Source organism: Pseudorca crassidens, chromosome 7 (assembly GCF_039906515.1).
Source record: "Pseudorca crassidens isolate mPseCra1 chromosome 7, mPseCra1.hap1, whole genome shotgun sequence".
In the NCBI taxonomy this organism is placed as follows: domain Eukaryota; kingdom Metazoa; phylum Chordata; class Mammalia; order Artiodactyla; family Delphinidae; genus Pseudorca; species Pseudorca crassidens.
The window spans coordinates 64,249,395-64,264,014 of record NC_090302.1 but is presented as its reverse complement, the minus strand read 5'-3'; the positions used below and the strand labels follow the sequence as shown (position 1 = coordinate 64,264,014).

The 14,620-nt window shown below is 39.9% G+C and overlaps 1 protein-coding gene across 1 annotated transcript in view; it reads left to right on the top strand.

Annotated features, from left to right (window-relative positions):
* FREM1 (FRAS1 related extracellular matrix 1) overlaps positions 1-14,620 on the top strand; it is a 168,313-nt gene that overhangs the window by 45,245 nt on the left and 108,448 nt on the right. The window contains exons 8-10 of the mRNA XM_067744415.1: positions 3,669-3,800; positions 5,898-6,242; positions 12,019-12,161. Of these exons, the coding sequence (XP_067600516.1) occupies positions 3,669-3,800; positions 5,898-6,242; positions 12,019-12,161 (620 nt within the window). The remainder of the gene's footprint in view (positions 1-3,668; positions 3,801-5,897; positions 6,243-12,018; positions 12,162-14,620) is intronic.

Here is a 14,620-nt window from a genome sequence, read left to right as displayed (position 1 = left end):
TCAGTTTTGACTGTTTTTTTTCATATTTTCTAGTTCATCTATTCCCTAGTTCAGTTAACATTCTTATTACTAATCTTTAAACTCTTTTTCTGGTAATTAATTCATCTCTGTTTCACTGGTTGGTTTTTCAGGTTTTTTTCCTTCTTTCGTTTGAAATAAAATCCTGTCTTCTTGTTTTGGTTAACTTTCTCTGTCTCTATAAAATTAGGTAAAAGTTACCTATCCTGTTCTTGAATGTGTGTCCTTGTGTGAGAGCATCCCTATACAGTCTGTGTGTTCCCAGTGGATTTCACAGGAGAGCTTGATCTGGTGTGAACATAAGTCATGTCTTTCCCCAGAGCATGCTGGCAGCTATCAACTTTGTAGGGGTTGGGGCTGGAGATGGAGGAGCTAGAGCCAGAGCCAGGTGTGAGTGGGAGCTTCTCCTCTGCTCAGTGGCCAACACCACCCTGGAGCTGGAGCGGAAACCCTGGGTTGGGCTCAAGCCAGCTCCCTCCCCCACAACTGTGCACTCTCCTCAGCTGTGACAGCCCTGATTCTAGTGGGGAACTGTGCCTCAGAGCAAGAGGGGTTGGAAAGGGTGCCTGGCATGGGCCAGGGCACACACTGAGGCAGTTGTGGGAAACCAGCCAGAGTCCTGGGCAGTTTCAATCTGCTTTCTCTCTCTTGTCATGGGAGTGAGCGAGAATGTGTGTGTTCTTCATGAGCAGAGTCTAGATTTCTTACAGCCCTGTTGTCAGTCCTATTGGTTTTCAAACCTTCTAAGGGCACTCGTCCTCCCTCTGTTGGACCCCAGGGCTGGGGGACCCAGTATGTGGTTCAAGCCACTCCCCAGGGATATCTCCACCCTTGTAATCCCCCTCCTCTTCTGTGTCCCTTCCTAGGGGTGCAGGTCCCAACCTGATTGATTCTCTTCCTTTCCTACCCAACTCCATGTGGATCTTTCTTATAGCCTTGGTTGCATAAGGGTCTTTCTGTCAGTCTCCAGTCCATTTCCAGTGAGAATTGCTCCACATGTAGATGTATTTTTGATGCTTTCACAGGGGTGGGAGGAGGACAGGAGGTGAATTCTGCATCTTCCTACTCTGCTATCTTGACCTCCTCCTGCTTTATTTCTTTTAAAAGAAGGCTTTGCACTGCCTCTCATTCCTGAGTAGATTTAAAATGCAATGTATATATTTAGATAAAATGTAAATGTGAAATGTAAATGAAGATTTTTTTTCCTTTCCCATTAATACCATCAAGAGCATTCAAAACATACTTATAAACAGTGTTGGTAGGTTCAGTTAACACAGAAAATATCTGTGTGATTTAAATACTCAGGTGGCAGCTTAAACTGATTACCTCTTGTGCTTGTGTGTGTGCTTGCACATGGGTAACATACCATGTGTGTGTATTTGTATGTATGTGAGTTTCAGTAGAGATGGACAACGTTGGTTGGGCATCCTTGATTTATAATCTGCCTCTCCGTACTACTCTACCTCTGTTTGAGGGATAATGAGAGAAAAGAATGAATTAGTGATCTAAAGTTTAGTAATAATCAAATATTAATTACATTATTGCTTGAGTGTAGAGACTTAATGGTCTGCATGTGTATGTGTGATCTGTGAAAACAGGCTTGTTAAGAGCTCCAAATCTGGTTTTGACTAGTTTGGACACCAGAATTCTTTTTTAAATGAAATTTTATTTATTATGAACTTAAGTTCATCATTGAAAACTTGGAAAGCACAATAAGTAGGATAAATAATAATGAGTTAATAGTAATGAATAAATGAATGAAATAATGATAATATTGATAATAAATAATGATAATATTGATAATATCAATATTGATAATATTGATAATAAATAATGATAATATTGATAATAAATGAATGAAATGATGATAATAATAATGAGTGAATAAAATCACTCATTACTTCACCACAAAGACATAAACACCATTACTATCTTGCTATATAAATTTCTAGTGTTCTCACTTGCTCCTCTCCTGTATCCCATGATGCCTTGTCCTGTGCTGTACTGTGCACTTTTGGCTTCAAAACCCTCATTACCAGTCGCAGAGGTTCTTTATATGTGCTTGTCCTCCCTCTCTCCCTCTTTCCCTGCTTCCCTTCCTTCTACCCATCCTTATTTCTCTCTCCCCCACTACATCCTTCCTCCCTCCCTCCCTCCCTCCCTCCCTTCCTTCCTTCCTTGCTTCCTTCCTTCCTTCCTTCCTTCCTTCCTTCCTTTCTTTCTCTCTTTCTTTCAATATGCCATATGTCTTAGCCCAGGTACCATAGCAAACAGCCCCTTAGGCAGATTACATGCACTAATGCTTTACTGAAAACTAGAGTAAGGGGAAGGGAAGTTGGGGGTTTGGGGGCAGCAAATAAAAAGGTGGTGTGACTGAGATGGTCATAAGTTTACAAGAAAATAAAGCTGATGTGCTCGATAGTGCTGATATCTCCAGTAGGAGATGAACCCACTCTGTGTGGGAAGAGTCAGGGGTGGGGTTGAGAAAGTGTGAACAAACACATGTCAGCTCCTTCCATCTCCTCTCTCACCCTGGTCAGTTTGCCTCACTGGATGTTAACTCCCCACATGCCTAGGTTGTGTTACCTGGCTCTTCTTAACAGCCACTGTACAAACTCCTTGAGTCCCATGGTGTGGGACCTGGCCATGGTCACAGGGAAGTTCACGCCAAAACCTCGTCTGGTGGGCAGTTGAGGGCAGCAACATCAGAAGATGAGGCAGTGGTGGCAGCCAGGGCTTTACAATGTGGGGACTGTGGGAAGCCTATTGGAGCTGCTGCAGCTAGAAAGCAGGCACATGGTCAGCATCAGGAGGAAGGGGAGCTGGGTAGATTTGAGGGGAAGCATTAACTGGGTCCACCAGTGCACTGTCTTTAAATTTCATCACCCTGCTTCTTTAAAAGGCTTTGCTCCTTTTCGAGAGTCTCTTCAGTCTGTTGGCCCCCAGCTCTACTGGCTAATGGGAATGGTTGACGATGCTGCCTGTCTCTAACGGCAGTGTTCAGGCTGGAATCTGTATTCTTGCTCTGAGCAGCACGCATTCTCTCCCCATATTCCCTCCAGCGTGCTGGGTCCAAGGAGAAGGTTTTATTTTTAATTTCTTTAGTTACAAAAGTCCCTTCCTTATTAGAGTCTAGATTAAAACACAGCCCTCATTATAAAGTGTCAGACCTTTCCTGTCTGACATCATTAAATATTCCCTAGCACAGTAACTCTGTATTTGTGTATTTAACCACTTGAATTCTCTATCCCGTGGGACACTTATGCTCTTATAATTTATGTGTAAAAGTACTTCTGACTCTTGCCCACTTAAAATATGTGAATGCAGCCTTTGAAAAATTCCTTGTGGACCTTTTTGAACTAGAGACCACTGTGAGCATAACATCTGTTATTTCCTTCTAATATTTATTTTTGGCACCATCATGCCCCTAAAGGATATGTCATAAGGAACCAGTTGTCAGGTTGGAGTCAATAGTCCTAATAGTAAAAATATTACTTAAAATAAACACTAAATTCCAGTTTCTCGAGAAGCTTTTGAAGATACAGTTTTTACCTAGTTTTGTGAGTGAAAATTCTTTAATCTTGTCTTAAAGTAGGCATCTTGGCATGTCATAGAACTTTCCAGGACACTTTTTGTGCTTTCTCTTGTAGGTCTGAATCTCCTAGAGGGACAGTCTCGGGCCATCACTTGGGAACAGTTTCAGATTGTTGACAATGATGACATTCATGCTGTCCAGGTAGTCATTGTGGATGGCCTGCAGCATGGACAGCTTACTCTGAGAGGTGAATGAACAAACTTTGTAACTTAGAAAAAAACCCAAGAAGTATTTTCTCCAAAAGCAAATCATATTTAACAGGATATGTGTAGTATCTCTTGGGCTTCATTTCTAAATGAATTATCATAATCACCAGATCCAGAGATCTTGAAACCATTGGCTTTTGTATTAGGATGCTCAAATCAATGGATGACATTTTATGAATGGACTTTTGTACTTGAGTCATTGTTTAAATCTCAGATTTGCTTTCTGGAGCCATGTAGGGCTCCTTCTAAATATACTCCTTAACTGGTTATCTTATCCCAGTTCAAAGACAAAATTTTTCATTTCTCTGCTCCAGAGAAATGCAGTGAAAAACAGAAAAACTTATGTTTTTTAATTAGTTAGTAATAATTATGCTATTATGTTATTAGTAGCAGTTGCTGTGGTTTAAAAGAAATGAATTTATAGTTATACGGATGGTAGTTAACAAGGTAATGGCCCTAATAAAAATATCCATACTTAATGATAATATAGTCCATTCCTTGTAATGAGCTCAGAGGATTTAATTCTATTATCCTCTTAGTTTGCCAAACTGTAAAGTAGAAAGAGAGCTCTTATTTATCATTGTTTGTGATTAGGAAATTCTGAAAAAAATAAAATCAAAAATAAAATGATAAATTCTCTTGCCTAATCCCAAGACAATGGGAGTTTAGCTTAAGCTGGATGTATTAGTTAGGATGGATGTTCAGCTGCATGTAAGGAAAACACAACTACAGCAGCTTAAAAATTCAGGAGTCACTCTCTCCTTGTGACAAGTTGCACAGAGGTAGGTATTCTGTATCCATAATGCCAGCGGCTCTTTTCTGCTCTGTCCGTGGTCACAGGATGGTGCCTACACCTCTAGGCTTTTAATCAGTGTTAGGGGAAGGAAGAAAGAGAAGGAACAATAAAAAAAATAAGGCCATCTAAGTTTGCTCTATTTTACACTTTTCCTAGGAGCCTGATACAATGAAGTCTGATTATATCTCTCATCAAGTTACCTACTATCCCCCTAGGTGCAACAGAGTCTGGGAACCTGAGTATTTTTAAATAGTCATGTTACCATTCTAAATAAAACTAGGATTCTTGTACTGAGCAAGAAACAGAAAGTTCCTGTTGGGCAAGTAACTCATAGTGCTCATTATACTCATGTTTAATCCATAAAACCATATGGAGTGGGGAAAGAAATAGGACACCTGCCATCAAGAATTGTAATAATTTGTGCAGAGTGAAGCAATGTTTATCAGTACTATAGAAATGAAGTGGAGAGTCATAGCCCATAATGCAATGATGTTCTGGCTCAGAGGAAGAAAATAGTATAAACATTTATTAAGCATTTACTTTGTGCCAGATCGTACAAAGCATTCTACATACTTTATCTCACATCAGCTTTATGAAGCAAGGTACTATTATTACACTCACTTTGCAAATGGGAACCTGAGACTTAGAGAAGTTGACTTGTCTATCTGGAAAATGGCCGAGCTGGGATTCGAACCCAGGCCATTTGCCACCAGAGCTCTAGCTCTTGCTCATTAAGCTAGTGATTCTCAAACTTTAGCATGCATTAGACTCCTGAAGGGCTTGGTAAAACATAAATTGCTGGGACCCACCAGCAGAATTTCTAATTCAGTAGGTCTGGGGTAGGACCTGAGAACTTGCATTTATAATGACTTCCCAGATGGTGCTGATGCTGCTAGTTCGAGACCACGACTCTAAGAAGTGCTGTCAGATGATGATAATGAGTCGAAGAACAATGAATACTTATTGTAGGTACACTGTTGTTTGAGTTCTCTCATCCTTAAGAGGGAATGTTAGGTAGGTATTATTATCTCTGTTTTATAGATGAGTCTCAAATAAATTAAATACCCTGCCCAAGTCCACCCAGCTAATAAGTATTACAGCCAGTATTCAAAACCAGGTCTTTGGAGCCCCAGAACCCACTAAACAATCTATGGTTTTTCCAGGTGAGGGGAGCATTGGCTGTACCGCTTTCCATTTCACACCCTCTCCTGCAGTGCTGCTTTCACTAACCTGCTGCCTCCACACCTTTTTCATTCCGCTCCACCTCTGTTCTTTCCATCAGGGGGGAAGGGGTTTCTCTTCACCGTGGCTGACCTTCAGGCTGGAGTCGTTCAATATCATCATGACGACAGTGACTCCACCAAAGATTTTGTGGTCTTCAGGATATTCGACGGCCAACACAGCGTCCGACATAAGTTTCCCATCAACATCTTGCCCAAAGATGATAGTCCACCATTCCTCATAACCAATGTTGTGATTGAACTGGAGGAGGGGCAGACCATACTGATCCAGGGTTCCAAGCTGAGAGCTTCAGACATGGACTCCAGTGATGACTACATCTTCTTTAATATCACGAAACCCCCGCAGGCTGGAGAGATCATGAAGAAGCCAGCACCAGGACTGATAGGTAAGTTCTGGGCAGTTAAGATCATTTGTGTCAGAATTTGTGCTAAGGGGGACATCAAGTTTATGAGGTAAGATTCTATTATTATTATTACCATTTCGTAGATGGGAAGCCTGAGATTTAGGTTAAGTTGATCTATCCATATGGAATCTAGAAAGTTCCAGAGCTGGGCCTCAAGATAACCATTACATCATGAAAAATTAAGTCTGCTATGCAAGGTAAGAGAACAAATAAGGTTGAAGAGATATGTTTGACCTATTCTACATTATTGATAAAGAAATTTCATGAATAACATTTATTTACATTTTGTTAGAATAATTTCATAACTACTTTTTGAAGTAGGTAGGTCAGGAGCTTGACAAAATAGGTATCAAACAGTTTTACTTAAGACTGTTTCTTTTTTTAAACATATTTAATTTTATTTTTAATTAATTATTTAAAAATTGAGATATAGTTGATGTACAATATTTTATGTTTCAGGTGTATAACATAGTGATTCACAATTTTTAAATGTTATAATCCATTTATTGTTATTATAAAATATTAGCTATGTTCCCCATGTTGTACAACATATCTTGAAGCTTATTTATTTTATACATAGTAGTTGGAACCTCTTAATCCTATATGCCTGTGTCGCTCCTCCCCCTTCACTCTCCCCATGGGTAGACACTAGTTTGTTCTCTATATCTGTGAGTCTGTTTCTTTTTTGTTATATTCACTAGTTTGTTGTATTTTTTAGATTCCATGTGTTAGTGATATCATACATTATTTGTCTTTCTCTGACATTTCATTTAGCATAATACCCTCTAAGTCCATCCACATTGTTGCAAAATTTCATTCTTTTTAATGGCTGAGTAGTATTCCATTGTATGTATATATGTGTGTGTGTGTGTGTATACACACCACATCTTCTTTGTCCATTCATTTGTTGATGGACACTTGGGTTGATTCCATGTATTGGCTATTGTAAATAGTGCTGCAATGAACATTGGGGTGCATATATCTTTTCAAATTAGTGTTTTCATTTTTTTCAGTCATATATCTAGGAGTGGAATTGCTGGGGCATATGGTAGTTCTCTGTTTAGTCTTTTAAGAAACCTCCATACTGTTTTCCACAATGGCTCACCAATTTACATTCCCACCAACAGTGTACAAGGTTCCTTTTTCTCCACATCCTTGCCAATATTTGTTATTTATGTTCTTTTCAATGATAGCTATTCTGACAGGTGTGAAGTGATATCTCATTTGCAATTCTCTGATGATTAGTGATGTTGAGCATCTTTTCATGTGCTTGTTGGCAATCTGTATGTCTTTGGAAAAATGGTTACTCAGTTCTGCCATTTTTTAATCAGGTTGTTTGTTTTTTTGCTGTTGAGTTGTATGAGCTCTTTGTATATTTTGGATATTAACCCCTTATTGGTCATATCATTTGCAATATTTTCTCCCATTCAATAGGTTGTCTTTTTGTTTTGTTGATGTGCAAAAGCTTTTAAGTTTTACTAGGTCCCATTTGTTTATTTGTGCTTTTGTTTCTTTTGCTTTAGGAGACAGATCCCAAAAAATCGCTATAAATTATGTCAAAGTGTGTTCTGCCTTTGTTTTCTTCTAGGAGTTTTATGGTTTCAGATCTTACATTTAGGTCTTTAATCCACTTTGAGTTTATTTTGTTTATATGGTGTTAGAGAATGTTCTAATTTCATTCTTTTACATGTAGCTGTCCAGTTTTCCCAGCACCATTTATTGAAGAGACTGTCTTTTCTCCATTGTATGTTCTTGTGTTCTTTGTCATAGATTAATTGAACATAAATGCATGGGTTTATCTCTGGTTCTCTATTTTGTTCTGTTGATCTATGTGTCTGCTGTATGCCAGTATCATACTGTTTTGATTATTGTAGCTTTGTGGTACAGTCTGAAGTCAGGGAGTGCAGTTCCTCCCAGCTCTGTTCTTCTTTCTCAAGATTGCTTTGGCACTTCAGGGTCTTTTGTGTTTCCATACAAATTTTAAAATTATTTGTTCTAGTTATGTGAAAAGTGCCCTTGATACTTTAATAGGGATTGCATTGAATCTGTAGGTTGTCTTGGGTAGTATGGTCGTTATAACAATTTTAATTCTTCCAGTACATGAACAGTGTGTGTCTTTCCATCTGTTTGTGTTGTTTTCAATTTCTTTCATCAGTTTCTTAATTTCAGATACATTTTAACAACCCTGCATTTGTACTCTCCTCCCCTCACAGCTACTGTTTTTGATGTCATATATTACATCTAATTTTTTGTATATCCCTTAACTGCTTATTGTGGATGTAGATGATTTTACTACTTTTGTCTTTTAATCTTCCTCCTATCTGTGTGTGTGGATGATTTATTACCTTTATACTGTGTGTCTGCCTTTACAGATGAGCATTTTGCTTTTGCAGTTTTCACGTTTCTAGTTGTGGTATTTTCTTTTTCTCTTAGAGAAGTCCTTCAACATTTCTTGTTAAGCTGAACTCTTTTAGCTTTTGCTTGTCTGTAAAGCTATTGATCTCTCCATCAGATCTGAACATGAGCCTTGCTGGGTAGAATATTCTTAGTTGTAGGTTTTTCCTTTGCATCACCTTAAATATATTGTGCCACTCCCTCTGGCCTGTAGAATTTCTGTTGAAATTCAGGTGATAGCCTTATGGGTGTTCCCTTGTATGTTACTTGTTGCTTTTCCCTTGCCATTTTTAATATTCTCTCTCTATCTTTAATTATGCCATTTTATTTTATTAAAAATATTTATTTTATTTACTTATTTTCCATATCATTATTATTTTTTTTGGCTGCGTCAGGTCTTAGTTGCTGCACACGGGATCCTTGTTGAGGCACTCTGGATCTTTTCATTATGGCTCGCGGTCTCTTCATTGTAGCGCTCGGGCTTCCCTCTAGTTGTGGCATGTGGGTTTTTTCTCTCTAGTTGTGGCGAGTAGGCTAGAGGGTACGTGGGCTCTGTAGTTGTTGTGTGTGGGCTTGGTTGCCCCGTGGCGTGTGGGATGTTAGTTCCCCGACCGGGGATCGAACCTGCATGCCCCGCATTGGAAGCCTGATTCTTTACCACTGGACCACCAGGGAAGTCCCAATTTTGCCATTTTAATTACAGTATATCTTGGTGTGTTCCTCTTTGAATTAATCCTGTATAGGACTCTCTGTACTCCCTACACTTAGATATCTGTTTCCTTTACCAGGTTAGGGAAGTTTTCATCTATTATGTCTGCAAATATGTTGATAGGTTCTCTGTTTCTTTTCCTTCTGGGACTCTTATAATGTGAATATTAGTGTGCTTGAGGTTGTCCCAGAAGTCTCTTAAGCTGTCCTCATTTCTTTTCCTTCTTTTTTCTTTTGTCTGTTCAGCATCAGTGATTTCCATTACTCTGTCTTCCAGCTTCCTGGTCATTTCCTCTCTATCATTTAGTCTACTGTTGAGTCCTTGTACTGTATTTTTCATTTCAGTTATTGTATTCTTCATCTCTGTTTGGTTGTTCTTCATATTTTCTAACTCTTTGTTAAAAAGCTTCTAACTTCTTGTTCTATGCATCCATTCTTTTCTTGGGTTCTTTGATCATCTTTATCATCACACTACCCTTATCTCTTTCTCAGGTAGATTGCCTATCTCCGCTTCACTTAGTTCTTCTTCTGGGGTTTTATCTTGTTTGTTAGAAACACGTTTGTTCCTTTGTTGCCTTATTTTGCCTAGGTTGCTGTTTTTATTTTTATGTATCTGGTAGGTTAGTTACATTTCCCAATCTTGGAGAAGTAGCCTTTTGAAGGAGACATCCTGTGTGTCCCAGCAGCACATCCCCCTCTCATCACCTGAGCTATATGCTCTAGGGGTTCCCCCAATGAGGACTGACTCTGTCCTTCTCTTGTGGTGGGCTGACTGTGTAGGCAGTCTTGTAGGATTGATTTGCCCCCTGTCCAGTTGGTTGCCAGGTCCTGCCTTGTGTGGAGGTTGCTGACTGCTGGTTGGTGGGACCGGGTCACAAGGTGGTGCTGACTACAGAACCCCAGGGGGCACTGGGGCTAGTGCTGGCTCATTGTTGGGTTGAGTCAAGGTCCAGGAGACTCCAGGGCTGTTACCCACCCACTGGTGTGTTGAACCAGGTCCTGGGGCTAATGCTGGCCTACTGGTGGGCAGAGCCAGGTCCTGAAGTCTGCTTGCAGGACCCAGGGGTCCTAGAGCTGGTTTTGGATCACTGGTGGGTGGGACTACTTCCTGACACAGTTGGGTGCAGGGTCCAGGGAGTCCTAAAGCTTCTGTTGGTCTACTAGTAGGCGGGACCATGGTCCAGTTGGTCCCCATGCAGGTCCTGGCCTATTAGTGGGCAGGTCGTGTCTGCAGGCTGCATATCTGTGGCTTTCTTTCAGCTAGTGTCTGCCCCTTGGTGGATGAAACTAGTCTGGAGGCTAGCGCAGGCTCCCTGGAGAGTGGGGCTGGGGCCCAGGCTATTCTGGAGCTGGTACCTGCCCAGTGGTGGGTGCAGCTGGATCCTGAGCTCTCTGGTGGACAGGGCAACGTCCAGAAGCAGCTGTTCATGCAGGAGGTCTTATGACAGCCTGTCTGCTGGTGGGTAAAGCTGTGTCCCCACCCAGTTAGTTGCTTGGCCTGAGGCATCCTAGCACTGGAGTCTACAGGCCTGTGGGCTGTGTCGGGGCTGGGTCTTCACCCTAATAAGCTAAAGAGAAGATTCCACAATGGCGTTTGCCAGTGCCAGTATCCATGTGGTAGAACAAGTTCCCAAAATGGCTGTTGCCAGTGTCTATGTCCCTAGGGTGAGCTGAAGTTGCCTCCTGTCTCTCCAGAAGATTCTCCTAGATGAGCAAGTGATTCTCACCCAGGCTTCTATCAAATGACTGCTTCTTCCCTGGGTCCTGGAGCATGAGAGATTCTTTATGTACCCTTTAAGAGTGAAGTCTCTATTTCCCCCAGCCCTCTGGGACTCCCAAAAGTCACCCCACTGGCCTTCAAAGCCATATGCCCTGGAGGCTCACCTTCCCAAGTGCAGGACCCCTGGGCTGGGGCTTGGACCTCTTAGTCCTTTGAGAGACTCTGCAGTTGTAATTATTTTCTTGTTTGTGGATTGCCCACCCTGCGGTATGGGACTTGACTATTTTGTGACTTTGCCCTTCCTACCCATCTTGTTATTGTTCCTTCCTTATATCTTTAGTTGTAGAAGCTCTCCTCTGGTAGGTTCTGGCCTTTTTCACTGATGGCTGTTCTGCAGATAGCTGTGATTTTGGTGTGCCCATGAGAGGAGGTGAGCTCAGGGTCTTTCTCCTCTGCCATCTTGGCTGATGTTAAGACTATTTCTTGAAAATATTTTTCTAATGCTAATTTTTCTATATATTAAGGCAGATGTAGTACTTTAATTTTTCTGCTTTATTATTTATAAGCTTTGATAAAAGCATTTAATAATGATTCCGTGGACAAACTACTATACATAAAATAGATAAGCAATAAGGATTTACTATAGTGAACTATATTCAGTATCTTCTAATGATCTTTAGTGGAAAAGAATCTGGATATATCTATATCTATATCTATCTGTCTATCTCTCTCTATATATATATCTGAATTCCTTTGCTGTATACCTGAAACTAACACAGTATTGTAAATCAACTATACTTCAATTTAAAAAAAGGATTCCTTGGGTACATACAACATACTAGACTGAGAAAACTTCTGGAGATAAATCCAATATCATTATACCCCAACACCTGGCAGACTGTTACAAAGGTATGTGATATTTTGTGGACCCAATAGGCTATCCTGTCCCTGGCTTCCTTCAGATGGATCTGTTCAATGGCATCATTTACTATCGTCATTTTGGTGGAGAAATCTTTGAAGATTCATTTGAATTTGTCCTGTGGGACAGCCATGAACCTCCAAATCTCTCAGAGCCACAGGTAAGAGTCCATCTCTGAACTCTTTCCCAAAGTCTTGTCCACAGATATCAGTTCTAGAAGATGTAATTAGAAACTACAGGAAAACAGATTTCAAAGCTCGAAGTTTGAGAAGCAATGGAGTAAGCAAAATTAAGTCAGTTTCTTTGCAACATAACTGCTCTCTTACTTTTCCACAGAGTTATGTAAATTACCATGTATGCAGTGTTTCCAAGGTTATTTAACCATCAGACCCTTCTATAAAGAGCACCTCACAAAATTTGCTTGCTTCATAACAATAACAACAAAAAAACCCCACTGACTTATTTTGTGTGTTGTGGTTAAAACATAGGCTCTGTAGTTAGACTGTCTTTGTTTTTGTCCTGTTCTTGACATTAACTGACCTGTGACTCAGTTTCTTTATCTGTAAAACAACATCCTTATAAAGTGATTGTGAGGGTAAGTGACGTAATACATGTAAGTATTGAGAACTTTCTGGCACATAGTAAGTACTCAATAAATATATTCGCTATTATTTATCATTGCTTTTGAAGAACTAAGAGTTTTACTACCACTCAAGGATATTATTTAAATATATAGAATACAAAAATAGGCTTAAGGAGCCATCATCCTATACAAATTACAGATGAGGAAGGGTCTGGGCAACTCTAAAGGGGTAGACTCCTTGCAAGAAGAGGATGATTGGTGGTAAGGATGGAAAAAAAGGCTTCTGAAAATAAGTGGTACCCACTACATATAGTGTCCCTGTTGGTTATATAATATCATCTCATAGTGTCATGGTCACTGACATTAGCCAATGCATAGATGATTGAGCTATTCATCTGTCTGCCAAGATAAAGGTAACAAATGGAAGAGCCCAGAAACTGAAGGAAGTAGGTGCTCCTATTAAGAGGGAATGGAAAATGAATCAGAAAATTCTCAATTCACCTGCTTATTGACTGAAAAGAAATCAATTCCTTTATAAATAACAGCCTCCTCTTTTCATCAATGCGTAAAATTATGCCATTTCTAGATTACATTTTTGCTTGAGGCCTTAGATGATTTGATAATCCAAAATGGAAACTATGAATAGGATTTATTTCTAAATCTTTTGTTGTATCCATTCAAACTGAGCTATGTTTCTGACTAGAATACTGTATCGTTTTTAGCAAACTATAGGCCTTTTTAAAAACAGAAAATTCAGGACTCCTTTTTCCTTTTCTGCTATTGTATATTTTATAGGGCATATTTTTCATACCCACATAGATGTCAGTTTCCTCTACAGTAAAGACCACAGTAATGAAAACTTTATTGAAATAAAATTATTTTTAAATCTGGGCAAATATGTCAGGCTGAATTCTATAGATCCAGTTATTCCCCATGATGGATGGGCTTCTAAAGAAGTCATAATCATATTTTTCTCTACTTTTATTCATCTTCTTAGTCTATGTTGCAGGGGAGGCAGGGAAGAAAGAAGGGAAGGGTGGAGAGAGAGAGAAAGAAAGGGAGGGTGGGGAGTGGGAGGGAGGGGAAAAGGAGGGAGGGAGAGAGGGAGAGTGAGAGAGAGAAACAGAGAAACAGAAAGACTTTTGCTCTGTTTTCATGTACCGCCTATTTTTTGACTCCTAAATATTCTCCAGCTCAGACTTGTCTACCAACATCTCTACCTGACATCTCTACATTCATTTTATTTATTTATTTTTTCTATTTGGAAGATTTATTTATTTTTTAACATCTTTATTGAAATATAATTGCTTTACAGTGGTGTGTTAGTTTCTGCTCTATAACAAAGTGAATCAGCTATACGTATACATATATCCCCATATCCCCACACTCTTGCGTTTCCCTCCCACCCCCTCTATCCCACCCCTCTAGGTGGACACAAAGCACTGAGCTGATCTCCCTGTGCTATGCGGCTGCTTCCCACTAGCTATCTATTTTACATTTGGTAGTGTATATATGTCAGTGCTACTCTCTCACTTCGTCCCAGCTTACCCTTCCCCCTCCCCATGTCCTCAAGTCCATTCTCTACATCTGCATCTTTATTCCTGTCCTGCCCCTAAGTTCTTCAGAACCTTTTTTTTTTTTTACATTCCATATATTTGTGTTAACATATGGTATTTGTTTTTCTCGTTCTGACTTACTTCACTCTATATGACAGTCTCTAGGTCCATCCAACTCACTACAAATAACTCAATTTCATTTCTTTTTATGGCTGAGTAATACTCCATTGTATATATGTGCCACATCTTCTTTATCCATTCATCTGTTGATGGACACTTAGGTTGCTTCCATGTCCTGGCTATTGTAAATAGAGCTGCAATGAACATTGTGGTACATGACTCTTTTTGAGTTATGGCTTTCTCAGGCTATATGCCCAGTAGTGGGATTGCTGGGTCATATGGTAGTTCTATTTTTAGATTTTGAGGAACCTCCATACTGTTCTCCGTAGTGGCTGTATCAATTTACATTCACACCAACAG